Raw genomic sequence first — 19,021 nt, 5'->3', positions numbered from 1 at the left:
CCTAGCTCGGAGCTCAGCCTAGCTCGGAGCTCAGCCTAGCTCGGAGCGGTACGCTGCGGCCCGGCAGCCTCCACGCTGGGTTTCGGGGAGGCCCAGGCAAACCCGGGGTCTCCTCCTCCTCCTCCCGCAGCAGCCCCTCCACCAGCCGCTCCCGCCCCGCGGCCGCTCTTCCCCAGTTCCCCCGGGAGGCCTCCCGGCGGTGCCGGGCGCGCTTCCCGCCCGCCGCGGCCTAGCGCGCAGCCCTCCCGCATCCCGCCGCCCGGCTGTCCCTCCGCCGGGCCCTCCCCCTGCCCGCCCCGGCACTCACGGCCTGAACTCGGCCACGGGCACGGCGCTCACAGGCCCGGGCCCGAACCGCTCCATGGCGGCCCCGCCGCGGCCCCAGCACCGCCTCAGCACCCGCGGCAGCCGCCGCGCCTGCGCGGAGGGGCAGCGCCGCTGTCGCCATAGCAACCGCCGGGATGGCGCGGCCTAGCGGTGGGAGGTGGGAACTGCAGCGGGGGGGACCCCGCCGGGAAGGGATGAGGGAGGGAGGAGTGGACGGATGGACGGACGGAGGAATGGAGGGATCGAGGGATGCTAGGATGAAGGGATGGAGGGATGCAGGGATGGAGGGATGGAAAGATGGAGGGATGGAGGGACGAAGGGAGGGAGAGACGAAGGGAGGGAGGGACTAAGGGATGGAGAGATGGAAAGATGGAGGGACGGAGGAACAAAGGGATGAAGAGACGAAGGGATGGAGGGATGGAAAGATGGAAAGATGCAGGGGTGGAGGGAGGGAGAGATGGTGGGACAAAGGGATGCAAGGATGGAGGGAGGCAGGGATACAGCAATATAGGGGTGAAGAGACAGAGGGAAGGAGGGACAAAGGGATGGAGGCATGAAGGGATGGATGGATGGAGGGACGAAGGGATCGAGGGACTGAGGGACAAAAGGATGGAGGGATGGAAGGATGGAGGCATGCAGAGACAGAGGGATGGAGAGATGGAGGGACTGAGGGAAGAGGGAATGGAGCAATGGAGGGCAGCCTGGGGTCTGGACCATGGCAGCAGCTTCTGCTGGGCTTGAGCAGAGTTGACTCTACAGAGAAAACCACCTTGTGCAGGTTCACTGCCAGCTTGAAACAGCAGCGCATCAGTGCCACTGTATGGGTGCTTTCCTTGAGGGAGATGGAGAGTGTCTGTGCACGGCAAAATTGCCATCAGATGTCTTGGCTAAAGGTCATGGCTTGCCCACAGATGGCAGTGGTCTTGGAGCCAATAAAACCCATTTTGATGAACTCACCAGTACAAAACACCATAAATGAAATAACACAGAGCTAAGGCATCTGCCAAAAGGAAACTGCAAATCGTCTCTATGTTGTCTTGTTAGGAGGGGGGTTTGTTCATTTAAAAGTTTCCTGCTCTCCTGGCACTAAATCGAAATTCCTTCTCCAGACAAAGAAAAAACTTCTGGTCAAAATCTGAGAGAAACAGGTAATAACTAACAGGTGCTGCAAATGAGAGAACAAGGACTCAGGCAGATTTCACTCTCCTCTAGCCTGGTGGGCAGTAAGCATTTCCAAGGTGATACTCTGTTCAAGCTATTAATTCGTGTTCCTGTTGAAGCTACTCTGCTTAAATACTCACCAAGGAATGGACTCGAACACAGCTTTTCGACAGATGCCCAGAGTGTTACAGTCTCTGCTATGAAATCAGTCTCATTTTCAGGGGAACTAGTTGGTAATACTCAATGAACAGCTTTAACAGGAAACAAAGCCTTGCAAACTTCCAAACAAAAGCTCTGGAAGCAGTTGAATTGACCTTACCATTTAATTAAATCTAATATACCACAGCAATAACATATTTGCCCCTTTTATGGGAAAACCATGTTGCTATCTTGCCACTCAGCCATGCCAAATCTTAATTGTGTGAGTCACTAACTCCACACATGACTCCTTCCTCATGTTTTCCTGCAGTGTGCAGATATCCAGCATTTCTGCAGCCCAGCACAGTGGCCTCTGCCCTGCTTCTTGCTGCAGTGCCACACAGCACATGGCACAGCACAGTGGCCTCTTCTTTCCCTTCTGGGCCAGCGTGGCATCCTGCTGTCCTGAAAGAGAAGAAATATGAGAGGGTTGTTTTCCTTGCAATCAGTAAGATCAGGAAACAAGCACTTTGTTCTTGGTGGTTCCTGCTGTGTGCTTGTCTCTCAGACCTTACTCAGAGTGAGTTTCTTCTGCCTGGGCTAGAGGCAGCGGACACTAAATTGCACTGGCAGCTGTAGCGTGTAAAGGTGGAAGGCAAGGAGCAACATTGTCTTCACCGCTTGATTTCTACCCCTCTGATTCTGCATAGCGAGGCCTTTAATTATGTTTTCTCCAGTATATGTGAGAAAGAAGGTGAATTTTGTTAGAAGCATTTTTTCCCATCAATGAACGTAGCTCGGCTGGCGACTCCTTCCTGCTCGCTAAGATGCAGCACAGCTCAGGCAGTTCAGTGCTTATGGGGTCAGGTCTGGCTCTTGTGGTCACACTTTCACTGTAAACCAACCAATTTTATGCTCTTTTAAAATAGAACAGTCCTCCTCATGTTTGATTCCACTGCCAGCTGAGCCAGCAAGCAAGATAGTTTGCATGAGGGGGACAGAAGAGGGCTGGTGTGGACAAGGGGGGTTTTTGTAGCCCCTACTCGGATGGGGATGCAAGGAGGGTTTTCTGTGCAACATTACTTTAAACCTTCCAACTAGTTCTTCAAAATGTCTATTTAAAATCCAGCTAGCCACTCACAAAATTCCACAAACCTGTGGGAGCAGGTTTTGTTTACTCAATGAATTGAGTTTATTTCTCAATGAATAAAAATAATTTATCAAAAAAATCAGTGAAGTTAAGTTATAGTTAAGATATAAATCGTATGATTAAAAAAGTATGAATGTGGATGTGGAGGACATTTAATCGCTAGATGATCTTTCCACTTCTGGATTGACTTTCCTGGTTTTTTCTCCAGTAGGAAAAATAATGACATAAGTCAGTTTAATAAGAAAAGAACAAAACATGGAAACATAAAAGTGGAATAAGTTTCACATCATATAAACTTACCATAAAGATGCGCATAAAGGATTAGAAAGTAGTGAATCTCCTAAGGCTGAACAGTCCAAGTCATTAACTTTTAATATAAAATTACTTCATATCTTATCACACTAATGCTTTCATCTACTAGACTTATAACAATTTTGCTGAATGACTTCCTGCATGTTCAACTGCTTTTCTTTTGTGAGCACAGAAAGGAAATACAAAACCATTAGAAAAATTTTGCAACTGTGAGAGAAAAATAAGCTTTTCATTTGCATTTTCATGTTAGTTATTTAAAAGACTCGGAGCATACAAAGTTTTGTCTGTTTGCTTCAGGTTTGATACCTGAATTCTGAAATTTCAGGCAGACCACAGACCTGTCTTACCTTCTGGATTATAGAGCAAATATAAAACTTGCCCTTAAGCAGAAACTGTGCTGCAAGCACAAGAAGCTGTCAATTCTGAGACTAAATATCTGCTTTTCTAAGACATTGTCCTCAACAACATTTGCCAGAAGATGCTTGAAGAATAGAAAAAATAAAGCCACCCCCTGCTTTTCTGGTGGTCTGTGTCTCAGCAAGGGTGCAGAGCAGGTGGGAAGGTGCCTGCTGAAGTAATACCATCTAGTGGCAGCTGGAGAAAGAGAATCCCCCCAACAGGAGCAGTGTTGCAAAGGTGAAAACTGAAGAGATGGTGTCTAAAAACAAAACCACCTGCTTGTGAATACTTCTTTTTTCAAGATTTGTTTCCATGGTAATATATCAGAAAGGAAGATGACCAGAAAAGGAGCAGAAGTGGGGAATTGACTGTAGTTACAGGAACCAATAACAAGCTCAGCTACATGGCCTGGTCTAGCAGAAGTGCCAAGTGATCCAAGGGTCTGGCTTTTGAAATTACGTTTCCCAGCAGCAAGCAAGTAGTATGGTGCAGCCTTAGCTTTGAAACTGTTATCCACTTGCTTACAATTAGTAAGTGTTTGTACGTGGTTAGAGCTTAGCCCCAGAGGAGATGGTGTTGAAGAGCAGGAAGATGTCAGACAGCGTTTTATTTCAAGTCATGGTTTGCTGTGCTAGGGGGAAGGATATATAATGTTTATGACTGGATATGCAGTGTAGTGGGACAATTCCTATATAAGAGACCTGGCATTTGTAGGGAGCAATAAAGTCTTTTATTATGCCATCTGATAGAGCTTAGACAATTGTAGGGACTGTAAGTCTCTTTTGCTGAATAATGAGGACTTCTGTGCTAGAACACTGTGGGTTTTTTCTGTTGATCTAATTAGAGATGTTAGCTTTCCTACCAACCCCTTCCTCTTTCAGTTTCTTCATGTTCTTGACTCCAGCATTACTGTAAATACTCTATTTATCTGTTCTGTCAACCTCTACACCCCAGAAAAAAAGAGGTAAGTTTAACAAAAGGTAAAATGAATGGATTGGCTGACTCTGTTTAAAACTCTTTGTGATAATCCAGGCTGAAAGCCCAGCAAGTATAGAGCATGCTGCATAGTTGCCCACCCAGGTGCTGTAGAAATACAACCACAGTAATATCTTGCTTGGGTTAGCAAAGAAGCCATTTATCTAAGCATTATAGGGATATATTACCTGTTACTGCACATTCCAGAGTAAGTTAGAGCAAAGAGTTTAGACATCCCTATTAGCTAATAGAGCTTAGAAGTCTCACAGTGTAATTTTCACCTCCTGCTATTATTGCTGTCATTCTGCAATGAAAACACTGGGCTACTGATGAAGTGGCTGCCTTCCACAGGCATTGTGAAATACTTGAGGCACCTACATTAACAGAGTGGGAAAGGCTTCATTCCCACAGCTGATAGAAGTCAACTAATATTTACCAATTTCAGGCGAGACTCTAGGCAAATGTAGTAAAAGTTTTACATGTTACATGCAATTAAACCAGAATGAGACATTCTATACCTCTGCCCAGACAAACAGTGCTGACCATAGAGTGGATGTTGTAGAATTCTTTTGCAGGTTTTTTTTTTGGGGGGGGGGGCGGTACTTTTCCAAAAAGTAGTGTGTGTTAGTATAAAGCACAGAAAACATATCTCTTTCCCACTGCTATTTGGGCTATAGTTAGCTTTGGAAAGTGCAAAAGGTTTTTGGGAAGATGGAGAGTTATGGGGTGATGTTTCTGACGGTCTTAGCCTTGACCAGTAGCAGGTTATCTCGGAGCTGGCTGGCATTGGCTTTGTTGGACATAGGGGAAGCTTCTGGTATCTTCTCACCCTGTAGCCTTCTCCACAAAACCTTTGCCGTGCAAACCCAATACAGTACAGTATGATTTAAACTCTAGAAGACTTAAAAAGCCTATTAAACAATTTAAAAATTGCCATGACAACTAGCTTTGACATTAACAGGAACATACGACACATGAAAGGAAACAACCTAAAGAGACCACAACAAAGCCCTTGAAATATAATAAATCTTAGTATTGGTAAGGCATGACAGGAGCCCCAGTAGGGTCTTTACTCAAGTGTACTCCCTACATTGCATGGCTGCAGTTTCTGTTCTTTGAGCTCCCCAGACATGATGTAACTCCACCGCTCCATGGACTGTTTTCATTGCACTGTTCACCTGAGTGGTTGTTTCCACTCCCCAGCACAGGCAACATCAAACCAGCACCTGGCTGTGACTGTGCAGAGACTCAGGCACTCCCTCTTATCTCAAGGAGAATGTCGTGGATCAAAGCCTTATCTACAAAGAAGATCTTCCAAAGGATGGATTAATGATGTTCAGCTTGTTACCCCCAACTGCTGAGACATGACAGTGCCTATACTTATAGCAGAGGTCAAACTTTTCAGATTTTTGTAGCTAACCAATCATAATAAGGAGTTATTAATTCCTAGGAAATTAATTTATTGTCTAGGGACTAGACATTGTCTAGAACACAGGACCCAGCTAGTAAAGCATAACAGGTGTGTTCACTTTGAAGTCTACAACTTGGAGTTCCATAACATTCAGTTTTTCTGTTACTGTCTTCTAGCACTAAATAAACCTCAACATCCCTTTTCCATTAGTGTAACTCTCTTTTCTGGGGCAGGAAAATGCAGGAGTGGTGAGGTGGATAATTCTACAGTTTATTTGCCACTATATCAGGATAAAACAGTAAAATACCAACAACAATTAAATTTAGAGAAGTTCTACCTGTTCATTTGATGAAAATTTATTCCTTGGTTGTAGCATGATCATGTGTGCAAAAAATTCACATCCAATTAATATGACACAGTATTGTTTAGCTAGGGCAGACCACAAACACTGTCCACCTTTGCTAAAAGGTTTAGTCACAAAGAGGAGATAAATTTTTAGTTAACACTAGAAATTTTCCAAGAAAAAAATATTCAGCAAGTACAGAACAATTGGGCTGCTCTAAGTGCCCATAAAAACCATAGAAAACTGGAAGCATTTCTACTTTTATATCCAAACACAGAAGCACTAAAACCATTCATTTAGGAGTGTGTGGGGTCTTCTGCATTTATTCCGTGTTAGGTTTTTATCTTCCTTGTCTGATTCTCGAAGGAATTTAGCTGCACCTATACTAGAAAACCAATTAGGGCTGAGGCACAGGCATGAACTCTACCTGCCATCATCCCCACTACATCTTTGCCAGCTTGCTCCTGGAGTGGGTTTTCCTGTGGCAACCAACGCTCTGCAGGCACCAAGTGGGGACAGCTGGGCAGCACTGAGTCCCAGCAGGTGACACAGAAAAACCCTGTTCTCCTGCTGAATTCACAGGCACCACTGGAAGAAAGATGGTGAGTAGAGGAAATGCAACCAGGCAATACCTTGTACCATCAGAGCATGTTTTGGGCTTGGCTCACTCAGCTCCATGCTGGGACAGATGTGGCCAGGGCTGCAGTGCACTGGGAGCAGTAGGGAAAGAGCAATCCATGTCTGAATAGCAGGGGACTGTGCAACAAACATTAAATGTGTTCCTCAACTCCACCCGTACAAATAAACTGGAAAAGCAGTTGTTCCCCGGACAGATCTAGAGACACATTTAACAGAGGACGGAAACATGCACGGGTTTTATGGCTTGAATAATGTCTGCTCATAAAAAGGCTGTTGTTTTGTGCAATGGGAACTGTAATACTTTATGCCTACTAGCTCTGGGATGACAGACCTTTTCCTTCAAAAGATACCCTCAGCAGCAGAATTGCAGCCTTCCCTTTCCTGCAGGTGAGCGCTGAAGCAGCACAGGCCCTCGGGATCTCGAACCATCATTTCAAGAAGGAATTGGACCGTGTTTTACCTTCATCTCGCAGTGTGAGAAACAAAACGAAAAAACCCAAAACCCCACAGAGTTAAAAAGGATACCTGAAAAAAACCTGATAGTTATAAAAGTGACATGGTGAACAAAAAAATTACTTCTCTTGGCAGATGTGTAATATTATGATTACTTCACCTGCTACTAACATTAAGTCCTTGAAAGGACAGTACAGGGGTAAAAGTACTCCGTAAGCCCATTCAGGGACATAAATGCAAATTCTCTGTTCTGAAATACATATGTTCTGAAAAGAATACAATTTATGAAATAAAGACCTCATTTTGATTAGGTCTCAAAGTCCCAAACTCCTTTAAAATTAATTAATTAATTCAAAATCAAAGTTTTCTGGCCCTAATCATGTCCTAGCAGACCTCTTGCCATCTTTTTATAACCAGAATTGGGGAAATTTTTGTCCAGTTGCTGTAAGGAGCTGGCACTAGAAACTATAGACCTTTAAGAGGTTATTAGTGGAGCAGTCAAACCCCCAAAAATTCAGCTAAATACTTCTAGGAGCCCCATTTCCATATCTGATACTAAAAAGCCTGCCCAAGTCATAGAAACTTGTCCAGATCAAGGCAAAGGAGGGACTTAAACTTGCATTTTTCATGTCATGGTTATGTGCATGAAACAGATGTCTTTTCCCTTTAATGAAAGGGAATCAGTCTTCTGAGGACTTTTTACCTGAAACTACTGTGTTGCTGATAAGTAAGTAAAAATAAAGCAACTGGGATAAATGCATGTATTTAATTATTGTTTGCCCCTGTTTTCTGTTGATGCCCTTGAAGATAATTTTGCATATGTGAGATAAAGTTAGGGGCTTTGTATATTTGTCTGCAGGTGGAAAACATAGAAGATAAGGTGGAAACAACAGCTGCTGTATTCAAAGCAGCCTTTGCAGTAGTCATTGGTGCATTTGAGAAGTCACCAGAATTCAAACAAATAGTATTACCAAGTAAGATCCACAAGCCAGCTGTGTCCACACTGTGTAGACAGACACACTGGGAATTAGGATAAAATAAAAATCAAGCTGTTTGGCTGACCAATAAAGAGCACGTTTTGGGGAACATTGTTTCCGTGCATCACCATAGAGGAAAAAGAATTAAAATTGTCTCCACGCTCCCCAAAAAAATGTCAGAAATACAGATTTCAGATTCTCCTAGACACTACTGGATCTCTCCACTCCCTAAAACCTTTGGCTTTGTGGTGGAAGTATCCACTCCCAAAGGAGGAGAAAGAACACCTTCAGCTGACCTGCAGCTCTGCTGTTGCCAGTCAACATTCTGGCACAGGCTGAATGCAGGGGACCCACAGGACTCTCAAAAGCTAAGCAGAGAGATTTGGTTTAGACAGAAGATTGATAGATACAAACACGTACAGACACATGTACTTTAAACCAGCGATAAAAAAGACAGTGCTTGGGAGTAAATAATACTGTATCACAACAATTAGTGTTATTACTATATGACTGCATTGTGTGGGAGGATTTAAAACCTGTCATTTCATTGTTGAAACAGTCCTAAAAGTGAAGAATTTCTGATAAGCTTCACAACATCAATTACATGAAAATTGCTTTCCCTTCTCCCTGCTCCAGAGAATCTCTATGTTATTTTCATTGCAATGACACAAAAAATAGTCCCTGTTCATCCTGTGTCCTGGAAAGCATTGCAGAGATCCAGCTCACTAGGCCATCCACACACCAAAATTTATAAACTTTTATAAAATTACAAGCTTTTCCACCATCCTGTTACATGCTAAGCCATCCTTCAGTATGACAGTGATGCTATTTGCATTCCCCAGTAAAATGAACTGTAATATTCTAATAGCCATACAGGATGCCAGCAGCTTATGATGTAATCCAGATTTCCTCAACTCAATTAACAGAGTAACTAAATGTTAACTGACACTGTGGCTTCAGTTCTGTCCTTTGCATTTGGCACCTTAATTAGCTAATAAAATTCTCCAAGGTCAGCTACAGAGACAGGAGTTATTTGTTTGGATCCTGTACTCACCCAAAAGACATTTATAAATCCAGCCAGAGCCTGAGTTCAGCTTTCAGGTGAATGAACACTTCTCAAAGGCACCATGAATGCATGTATTTAATTTACTGAGTAGGACACTTCATATTTTCTCCACCAAGAAGGATGGAGAGGTGCAAGTCAGGCTATTCTCTTTACCCAGCTTTCCTGTTAGGCACAAGGAGGAGCAAGTCACCAGGAGATGCTGCAGAGTGAATCAACAGCATGTCCTTGCTCTCAGTGAAGTCTCTCAGTGAAATGCTTTGTCTAAACCAAAGCACACATGCTCGCTCTGCTCCAGGAAAAAGGCAAGCACAGAATGTGTCACTGCACAACTGTGCAGTCAAATATCTATGAGGATGGTTTGTTTCTACACCTCAAAAATGCAAATATGTGTCTGTTTGTTTTTTAACCGCAGAAGAGGTATGGGATATGAAAATCTGGAGCTCTGGAGATATCAAAAAGAGGGGAGAAAGTCACCACTTCCTCTGCACACCAGAACTGGTGATCCTCTCCCTAGACATGTGGAGCCACCACAACTCCTCCGAGACCTCACCAGGGACACGAGTCACAGCCTTTAAAACTCACGTTGGGAAACAGCTTAAGCTCTCAGAGGGTGTCAGGATTTAGACTTAATTTCTTCTGATTTTCTACATACAGTAGCACAGAAAAAACAAAATACTCAAGCCTGCCACTGGAGACCCCTTGGTGAACACAGAGACAGATAGGGATCTTTGGAGCAGCTCTCCAGCAGGCAGTGAAGGACCATGCTCCACAGACCTTGGCTGGACAGGATGCAGTCATGGGGAGATGTGAAGGGGGTAAAGCACCCTGTGTGCTGCAGAGGCCAGTATTTCTCAACCTTTCCTTTCGACATGATGGCCCCTCCTTTCAGGTGAAGGCTTCTCATTACCTCTAGTCTTTTCAGCACACAGGCAAACACATCAGTGCTCCTCTGTAATTGTTTTGCATGTAGAGACCTGTGTGTTTTGACAAGCTGCTGAAGAACAGGGAGACTTAGAGGACCTGGAGGTGCAGGAGCTTGGGCAGGATTCTATTTGCTTTCCACTGTCGTAACTTTCCATTACCTCATGTCTCTGCCCCATGACAGGCACACACTTCTGCTACCTATGTGAAAACAAGAAAACACCCCTTTACCTTGTCAGGCCTTTCACCAGGACACCAAAGGACTGCTATACCCTTTCTCTCCTTCATCCACAACTGATCTGGCTGCAGCGAACAGCGCACTCAGTACATGGCGTACAGGGCATGGGAATGTGAACATTAGCTCAGTGGTAGCTCCAGGCTGGTGATGAATGTTTCTGTTTCACTGACATCTACTAATGATAAAGCAATTACTTTCTAAACAAATAATCACATTTCATTCAATCTCCCTGCCTCTTTCTTGCAACAAGGTGTTTTGGCTTGCTGGTCTTTCCTTTGCTTGTTACTCTTTCTGCTGAGACTGATAGGAATTTGGCCTTTAATGAAACCTTATGTTAAGACGTGGTGACTGTTGCATACAGAAGAGAAAAGGTCCTATTTTCTGGCCAATTCTTCTTCAGTTTAGAAGGACCCCCTCAAAATTAACCTAATACACTGAAAAATGGATAAGTGTGATGTAACTGTGGTTGTCAGTAAACTCAGTTAAGGATTAGGGTGTTCCTTTCACTGCTATGGCATAACTGCGATTTTTCCTCTGGCAACATTAACTAGCAAATCCTTACGAATCTTGACTTTATGTGCAGGCTCTCGCTGCTTCAGATAGAGCTAGCAGGTTCCCTGTCAGCTGTAGCTGCTCTGGAGCTGGTTTTCCAATTATTTGAAGGCAATTAGTCCTTGGTCATATTACCACCCACCAGCTCTCCAGTAAGCCTGGAGCAGAGTGACTTGGCTCACAGTTGGACTTCCCCAGCCCTTTCCCTACATTAGACATTCAGAATCTGCACATTTTTAGGGTTTATTTCTCCTATAAAGGGAAATGCATAATGCCATGGGTTTGCTTTTTCTTTCCCTTCCTGGCACCTGTAAAGGCTCAAATGTCCCATTCCTCCCCAGAGCCCAACATTGATAATCATCTGTTTTCCTCCCCCCCCGAGCAGCTTCATGGGACATGAGGGATACAGAGCTTCCTGAGGAGCTGAAAAACAAGGTTCTCCTCAGAGAACCTCAGACCTGGTCCTCATTAAAGTCCTTTCTACATAGTACAACAAAGAAAACCATACCAGAAACTTCCCCTCCAAGATCATCGAGTCCAATCATTAGCATAACAGTGACAGGTCCACAACTGAACCCTGTTCACAAGCACCACATCCACAGGTTTTTTGAACACTTCCAGGGATGATGATTCTACCACTTGCCTGGGGAGCCTTTTCTAATGCTTGACCACCCTTTTAGTGAAGAAATTTATATAGATTAGGCTTGAGAAGAGACCTGATGGAAAGAGGGGTTGCTTCTAAGAGCCTGAGCAATGTATCCAGTGCCATTGCAAAGAGAAGTCACCTCTGCCTGTCCAAATCACTGCATCCTGTTTGTGCTTCCCAGGCTCAAATCCTGCCGATGCCAGGGCTGCAGCACGTTAGATAACAAAATCCTTCTCGCTCCCGTACCCCCGAGCAGGGCTGGAGGCAGCTCCGGAGCTGGCACACTCTGGGGCTCCTGCAGCCACGGCATTCCCCTTCCCGGAGCAACCCTTTCCCGGAATCCTGCCCGGGAGATGCTGGGCTCCGGCTGCTCCCGGGTCCCGGGCAGGCAGCAGCCCCTAGATGGAGCTGCGCAGCAGGGAATGAGCACCCGCCGCCGAGGAGCCCACCCGGCACCATCCCACCCACCCACCCGTGTCCGCGACCCCCCGGGCTGCGGGTTCCTCTGCTCAGCATCGCTGTGCTGAGCCCCCAGATCAGGCTTGGGGGGCCGTGAACGTCTGGCAGCCCTGGGTAGGAAGGATGACTGGGTCTGGGGTTTTGTCTAACTCTGTTTCATTAAACCCCCTGTTTTAAAGCTGTTTCTAGAAACAGGCTGCACTTTTCCGAAATTATTTTAGTAGAGGGGGAAAGGTAGCTGAGCCATAATCAAAGAAGTTTATTTCTGGCTATTACATGGGAAAAAATATGTTCATTTAATTGCATAATATTTTATAATCCGGCATCTATTTTTCATTTTTAGACTGAAGCTTTGTCTTCCTTACCTGCTCTGCTCATCAGTGAACTGTAAGATACCCAAACCCTGTGTTTGGGTATCTTACCCAAACCACAGCAGCACCTTTGAGGACCCAGCTGCCAGCAGAGCCCCCAGTCCATGGCTGTCCTTGCACTGGGACCGTGGGTGTTTGGCACAACCATTTCTGCAACAGACCTGGGGCATGCCCAGGAGTGCCAATGAAAGGCTGGACATGAATTCAGAAAGAGCAGATTGATGCTCACATCAATCCAAGCTTCACTACAGGTAATTATCCTGTATCTAAATTATGTCTGTGTTTTGCTGGAATACTAACACATTTCTTTTTTTATGGAGTTAATGCTATATAATGGAAGTCACAGACTGAGCTCTGAAGAATCTGCATTAGCACTCTCTGTCAGGCCAGAGTCTGACCTACAGGCCATGAAAGCAGGGAAAACTGGTGTTGCCTTGGGTGAACATTGGCAGGTTGCTACAACTACACTGCAGGGGAAAATTGTGCTCTGCATTAGCTGTGTGAGAGCAGCCAGCCTGAAGGTGACAATTTCCCAAGACAGAACATCTCATCTACCCAGAGACGAGGTCGGGTGTAAACACCCTTCTCCTTTGATACACAAAAGCATAATTACAGCTCCTGGAATTGCTCTAGCAAGAGCACTGACTTTCCCCTGCTAAGAAAATGAAACTCACAGGAATGCCTTTTTCTTCTCCCTTTCTTCCATAAGATGATGGCCAGAAACTCCCTCAGATATGTATTTTTTTGCTCAGCACATGCCACTTCAGATCAGTTGGGCTGGATCCATCCACAAAAGATGCTGAACAGTTGGTGTTTAGCCCACACAAAATCCTATCCACATCCACAAAAAAAGGTCTTCCTCTGCTTTTCTCACCTACAGGACTCAATTCAGCTGTATTTTCAGAACAGAAAGAAGCCAGAGAAACAACTCTTGTCCTCAGCTCATTTACCCAGACAGGGGTGGGGTGGTCATCCCAGACTGAGGAGACATGGGCTTTTCTTTCGGGATAGACCGTTTAAGTTCAATTCACGCCTGACTCCTGGGGGACTGTCTCCAAATATCCAGCCACAGATGAGCCCAGGATGGCTATTCTCTCAAGCACTTTTCTGTTCTGTTGACTTTACGTGAGGTAAAGTCCTTATTGCTTTTAAACTTCTAGTGTATCACACAATCCCCAAGCAAATCTCCAACCCACTGAAAGATTTTTCAGAGAACTGAGATTAGTCTTACAAGTGTGAAGGTCTAAAGATCACCCAGAATGCAGTGGAGTCTTCCCAGGCACATCCCAGTAGCCCTTCCAAGTGTCACATACCCTCCCCTGTAGCCACCTCCAGGACAAGAGCAGAGAAAGGAGTAGCAGTGTTGGAGAGGAAGATTGCACGTCTGGATGGTACACAGTGGAAACCACTCCTGAAAATACAAAAAGCAGGATGTATAATCTGAGCAGAACTCTAAGAGAAATGAACTTTTATTTTTTTCCTTACTATATGGTGATTGTGAAATTTTTTATAATCACAAGTGATGAAGGTGTTGTCATGCCTCAGTCAACACACCGTGCCCCCAAATACCTCAACAACAGCCAAAGAAACACTGTGTTCTGCAACTCAGGTTTTAATTTTGCTGCCTCGAATCCCAGTACAAGTCTGGGCTGGTTTTATGAATTCTGATGATGTTGCAACCTAATGTGGCAGCCTGATAGATGCAGACTGAAGGAAGGGGGGATTTAATAGCCCTGGCCCGAGCACTGAGCTGGTAATGAAGAAGGGTTGTTATTAGTCGTTTGCATAACATAAAAAGGAGATTCAGATCCAGGCTTAATAAATTCTTCTTTGTATGAAATAACACAGTTATAGCCACTTCTATAAAAACGTCAAAGCCTTTATATGAAGTAAATGCTCCTTCAGAGCATAAAATACAGTCCTACGACTCAATAAAAATCACTTGTGTCGCTATATGGATTTCTTTGAAGGGTCACTCACAAGGCAGGGGGTGTGAACTGAAGCATCGCTCTCGTTCTCACTTGGGGTGTGAGACAGCACGGTGACAAGAAGAGCTAAAGTTGGGGTGCCAGAACTAAACTGGGGACAGTGAGGAGCAGGCACAGAGAAGCAATGCCCTGGGTGTGGACCTACTAAAAAGGCACACTGCTTTTTTTGGTGGTGTTTTGGCCCTGAGAAACTCTAGGTCATCACCCAAGATTAGTGGGCTCAGAGGAGGGTCAAACCCCCAGCCAGTGGGAAGTGGATGGATTGGGTGGCCGGGCAGCAAACAGCAACTCAGCACTGTGCAGTTGGTTTTGGTACTGGGCACAACTGACAGAAGACAGATTCAGGTATTCAAAGACAACTAGTGATGCTCCATGTGGAAAAAGTCACTGCAGCAGTGGGGAAGGCTCAGCTGCAAGCACCCTGACTGTGTGGTAGTGTCACAGGAGCCTCAGCCAGCTGCTTCATGTCTGGCATTCTCCCCTTGGAGAGCTGCACATGCCCCATACTTGGGCCAGTGCCTGTCTGGGTTGATGTGCAGTGCACCAATCCCTTCAAGCATGGCTCCTGCAGAGTGACAGGAGGTCGGTGGAGCCCAGGAGGCCTGGCCATGCCCTGCAGGGAGCCCCAGGGTGGCCATCAGCACCAGCACAAAGGTCCGCGACCTTCACTCATCTTCTCCTTGAGCAGCCCAAGGAGCTGAACCCTGTCTGAATCACAAATAGCAACTAGTTTCCCTTGAAGACAGATATACTTTGCATACTTTGAGATGTTGAGACTCAAGGATCATGGTGACCCTGGAATAGTCATCACACCGCAGCAGGAGCGTGAGTGCTATTTCTCAATGAACTAGTTGAGGTGCCAGCAGCAGTGTAAGTGCAAATTCAGTGCTCCTTCTGGGTTATAATAACCTCTGAAAGGGTACACACAGCTGCAGAGCAGCAAGCAGTTTGAGGAAGCATACTTTCCTTCCTATATATAATCCTGAGTGCAGAACAAGCTTTGCATCCTTACTGTGCCAGACACCCTTAAAGTCCTGATCCTGACACAGAGCAGTGCCTCAGGGCTGTCTGCTTGAAAGGCCTAACTTAGACTGGTCTAGGAGATAGAGGCTTATCGAAAAGAAGTTGGCTAGTAAAGTCCTTTCAGAAACTATGTGTACTAAATTTATGTTCCAGGCAGAAAGTTCCTGTGCTCCCTCCTTTTAAAAATTAAATTGTCATTGTAGGGACACCCATCCTTTCCATCCCAGGTGGAAGGGCTATGTAACTCCCAGCTCCCAAAATACTGGGGCTTGCAGAGGGATATTCCCTTTAGCAGATGAACCCGTTCTGTCCCAGGGAGCTGTGCCCTTGTTGCTGCACTACTACAGACCCTTTCCTCCCTAAGTGCTTTAAAAACTACTTCACCCTCTGTCCCCCAGAATTTTGGCAGAATTTAAGGCCACACAAAGAGAACATGGTTATCTCATCTAGACCACCATCAAGACCTATGGCTGGGATGTGGCCAACTGGAAAGCAAGTCATGACTTGCTTTCACTTTGTTTGGAAGTGGGCAGACTGCGTCTAGCTGTCTGCCACACACAGAGGTCTGTTATTACATTCACAAATATTCAGAAATCATGGGGGATTCAGGCTGTGGTTCTGCAAGATGTGAGACATTTGTTTTTAGCTCAATCAAAAACACCCCAGTCACACAACACAACCCAGTGGCCAGGTACCAACCCAACCAGCCAACTCAAATCTGCTCAAGGCTTTCCAAGGAGTGACTTTGGAGCAGAAGATTTCATCCCAGTTTGAATACCAGCTGTGCCCCTGTAGCCAGCATAAACAGGAGTTAGCACACACTCATGTAGCTACTCTCATATGCAGACCCTTGACCATGGAGAGTGTTCATCCAACTGGAGATCTGTAATCCTGTGGATCCAATACTTAATTAACTGAAAATTTCCAGCATTTTAAGTTCTGCTCCCACGTACCACACAGAGTATCATGCATTTGACTGAGTTTGGGCAACTGAGGAATAATAGTCTGGAATTTGACACAATTCCCCTAAATAATCCCACACTACAAAATGCTGTGAGTCAAAGTGAAGATTTTCAGAGTGTCACAAAGCTTGGGAAAGCTTCTTGGGCAAACTGCGCAGCTCCAACGAGACACGCGCTCCTGATTTGACTGAAGGATGCTGAACCAGTAATTTTCTCTCCTGCATTTTCAAAAAGAGTATGTATAAAACCACACACACACGTAACCTATAGCTGTGATTAGCACCACAGTGATTAAGCAGATATTCCTTGCAAGAAAAGAGGAGAATAGAGCCAGTTACGTACACACCGACTTCCACATGCATACAAGACATCCTCCTTGAAGGGGGAATTATGGTGCATGGGGAGAATAAATCATCCCAGGCATATCTGGGGATGTCCCATACTCCCTCAGCACTCCCTCAGGAAACAGAATGTGGAGAAGCTAAAATAAATTGGAGAGATGAGCAGTAATTTATTTTCCCGTCTGGAAAAGATAATTTAACTACTCAATTAAACATTGCCTGAAGCCATACTATTAGAGTTGCACATCCCATCTGTAATACAGATGGATCTTGCTCTCTTATTACTGGTCTTCATGCTGTCTGGTACTTTAAAATTCTGGTTTAATTAGATGACACCTTCCACAAATGCTGAGCTATTGGAACATAATTCAAGTAGTATCTAGGAATTTTTGCCATCCAAGAAACCTTCTGTAGGAATCATATGTTCTCATATCTCTGACATATAAGAGCAGGTTGGAAGCAATACTGAATAAACTGATGATATATTATTTCTTACTTTGTGTTATTTTGAAGCACAGTGCTTCAGTCTGGGGTCTTTTCTCTCATTTATCAATGGTTTTCACTCAAGATCATCCACAAATCAGATAGCTTTACAATGTATTTTTCATTGATTTTTCTAAAGTGTTGATTCAATATTGAAATAGATCATTTTAATACTGAATTAAGGAGCAAGTATTCCCATTATGAGGAGATTTCATTATGATAGCATTTATTACACCCAATTATAGCTGTCTTGAAACTATGCAGTTATTTGGAGAGGTTTGTGAGCGATGCCTGGATGGGCAGGCAACTCTTTGATGGGCAGGGACTTGTATGAGTGGAGTACTTCAGAAGTGCCTGGCAATTCCCCCAGTCTCCTTGCCACCCCTTTGCCCGGCTGAGCCCACAGCACAGCAGGCACTTCCCTGGAGCAAGTACAAACCCCGCAAGTTTAAGGGATTAAAACCCACAAAGCTGCTCCTGAAAGGTGGAAACAACCAAGATCCACAGACTTGGGGATGTGGCACTTAGGGACATGGTTTAGTGATGAGTGTGGCAATGCTGGGTTAAGAGTTGGGCTCAATCATCCTAGAGCTCTTTTCCAATCTAAACAATTCCGTGAATCTATGACTTCTGACTTAAAAGTTCAGGGGAATTTACATGTGATTGAGAATTTTGCACCACAAATACAACTGAATGAGCAGGAACTTTTTGCTTTCACATGAAAAGCTCCATCTATCTCTCCAGCCAGGAGAAGCACTTTATCCCTCAGATCCCCATGGCATCTCCCTAGCTTAGTGGGAAATTAGACAAATATCAGTTTATTTCCTGATATGTCGTATTTTTACTAACCATTCTAGTCTAACAACTTTTGCCAGAACAGGAGATTCCCTTGTGCTGGGTGCTGTATGAACACAACACAAAACCAGTGTTTTATAAGCTCCTTCTTGATAAAGACACTGTAGCTTTGGGGAAAATAGAAGGATTTACATACACAATGAACAGATCTCCTGTGACCACTGGTCTTGGATGTTTTGGGTTAACTAGTCAGCTGGGCTATCAGTGACATCTGTAAGCATGAGAGCAGTTTTCTTTATCCCATTTCATCTGAACTGCTATAACTACAGATTTTGTTGTTGTCCAGCTTATTTTTGTAACTCTATTAAATTCTTTACCTTAACAGTGCCACCACTGGATGCGCAGTACATCGTGATTTCTTTATCTTGTACTACTTTTATGAGTCATAGGAAGCACCGAGGGACAAAAAGCATGATTGAAGGTGTGAAAACATCTGTACAGTCTATGTGTACTGGTCCCTGTAGGTTTTATGAAATCCCATGAAGATGAAGCCAAGGTTGACTTCCCTCAAAGAGCCTTAGAGATAGTTTAAAAAAAATGAATAAAAAATTTCCAAAAGATAACTCCTTCACTGTTAGATTTGTAACAGAAACTCATCACATATATCAGATCCTTGGTTACATATGCAGATGTTTCAGCCATATGCAATAACATATGGCACGTTTCTCACAATAACTAGTCTTTTTTTCCTGTGTAAGGCTACAAAAACAAACACAGAGTGTCTCAGCCTGCTTAGGACAGAGGGGGTATCTCTACCGGCTTCATCTCCCCCTGTCAGACTAACTGCCCACCAGCCAAACAGTGGTTCAGCTACCCCTTGCTCTCCAGTCC

The 19,021-nt window shown here is 44.7% G+C and overlaps 1 protein-coding gene and 1 long non-coding RNA gene across 2 annotated transcripts in view; both read right to left on the bottom strand.

The window, feature by feature from the left end:
• The window catches only part of VMA21 (VMA21, vacuolar ATPase assembly factor), a 6,180-nt gene extending 5,045 nt beyond the window's left edge, over positions 1 to 1,135 (bottom strand). The window contains exons 1-2 of the mRNA XM_027687093.1: positions 1,097 to 1,135; positions 308 to 471 (exon numbers count right to left, since the gene is read on the bottom strand). Of these exons, the coding sequence (XP_027542894.1) occupies positions 308 to 471; positions 1,097 to 1,135 (203 nt within the window). The remainder of the gene's footprint in view (positions 1 to 307; positions 472 to 1,096) is intronic.
• A 925-nt stretch (positions 1,136 to 2,060) lies between these two features.
• The window catches only part of LOC113969410, a 35,887-nt gene continuing 18,926 nt past the window's right edge, over positions 2,061 to 19,021 (bottom strand). The window contains exons 2-3 of the long non-coding RNA XR_003534850.1: positions 13,852 to 13,949; positions 2,061 to 2,091 (exon numbers count right to left, since the gene is read on the bottom strand). This is a non-coding gene — a long non-coding RNA (uncharacterized LOC113969410). The remainder of the gene's footprint in view (positions 2,092 to 13,851; positions 13,950 to 19,021) is intronic.

Source organism: Neopelma chrysocephalum, unplaced genomic scaffold (genome assembly GCF_003984885.1).
Source record: "Neopelma chrysocephalum unplaced genomic scaffold, ASM398488v2 Primary Assembly neopelma1_73, whole genome shotgun sequence".
In the NCBI taxonomy this organism is placed as follows: domain Eukaryota; kingdom Metazoa; phylum Chordata; class Aves; order Passeriformes; family Pipridae; genus Neopelma; species Neopelma chrysocephalum.
Note: the sequence above shows the minus strand (reverse complement) of the source record. Positions and strands in the feature narration are given on the sequence as shown.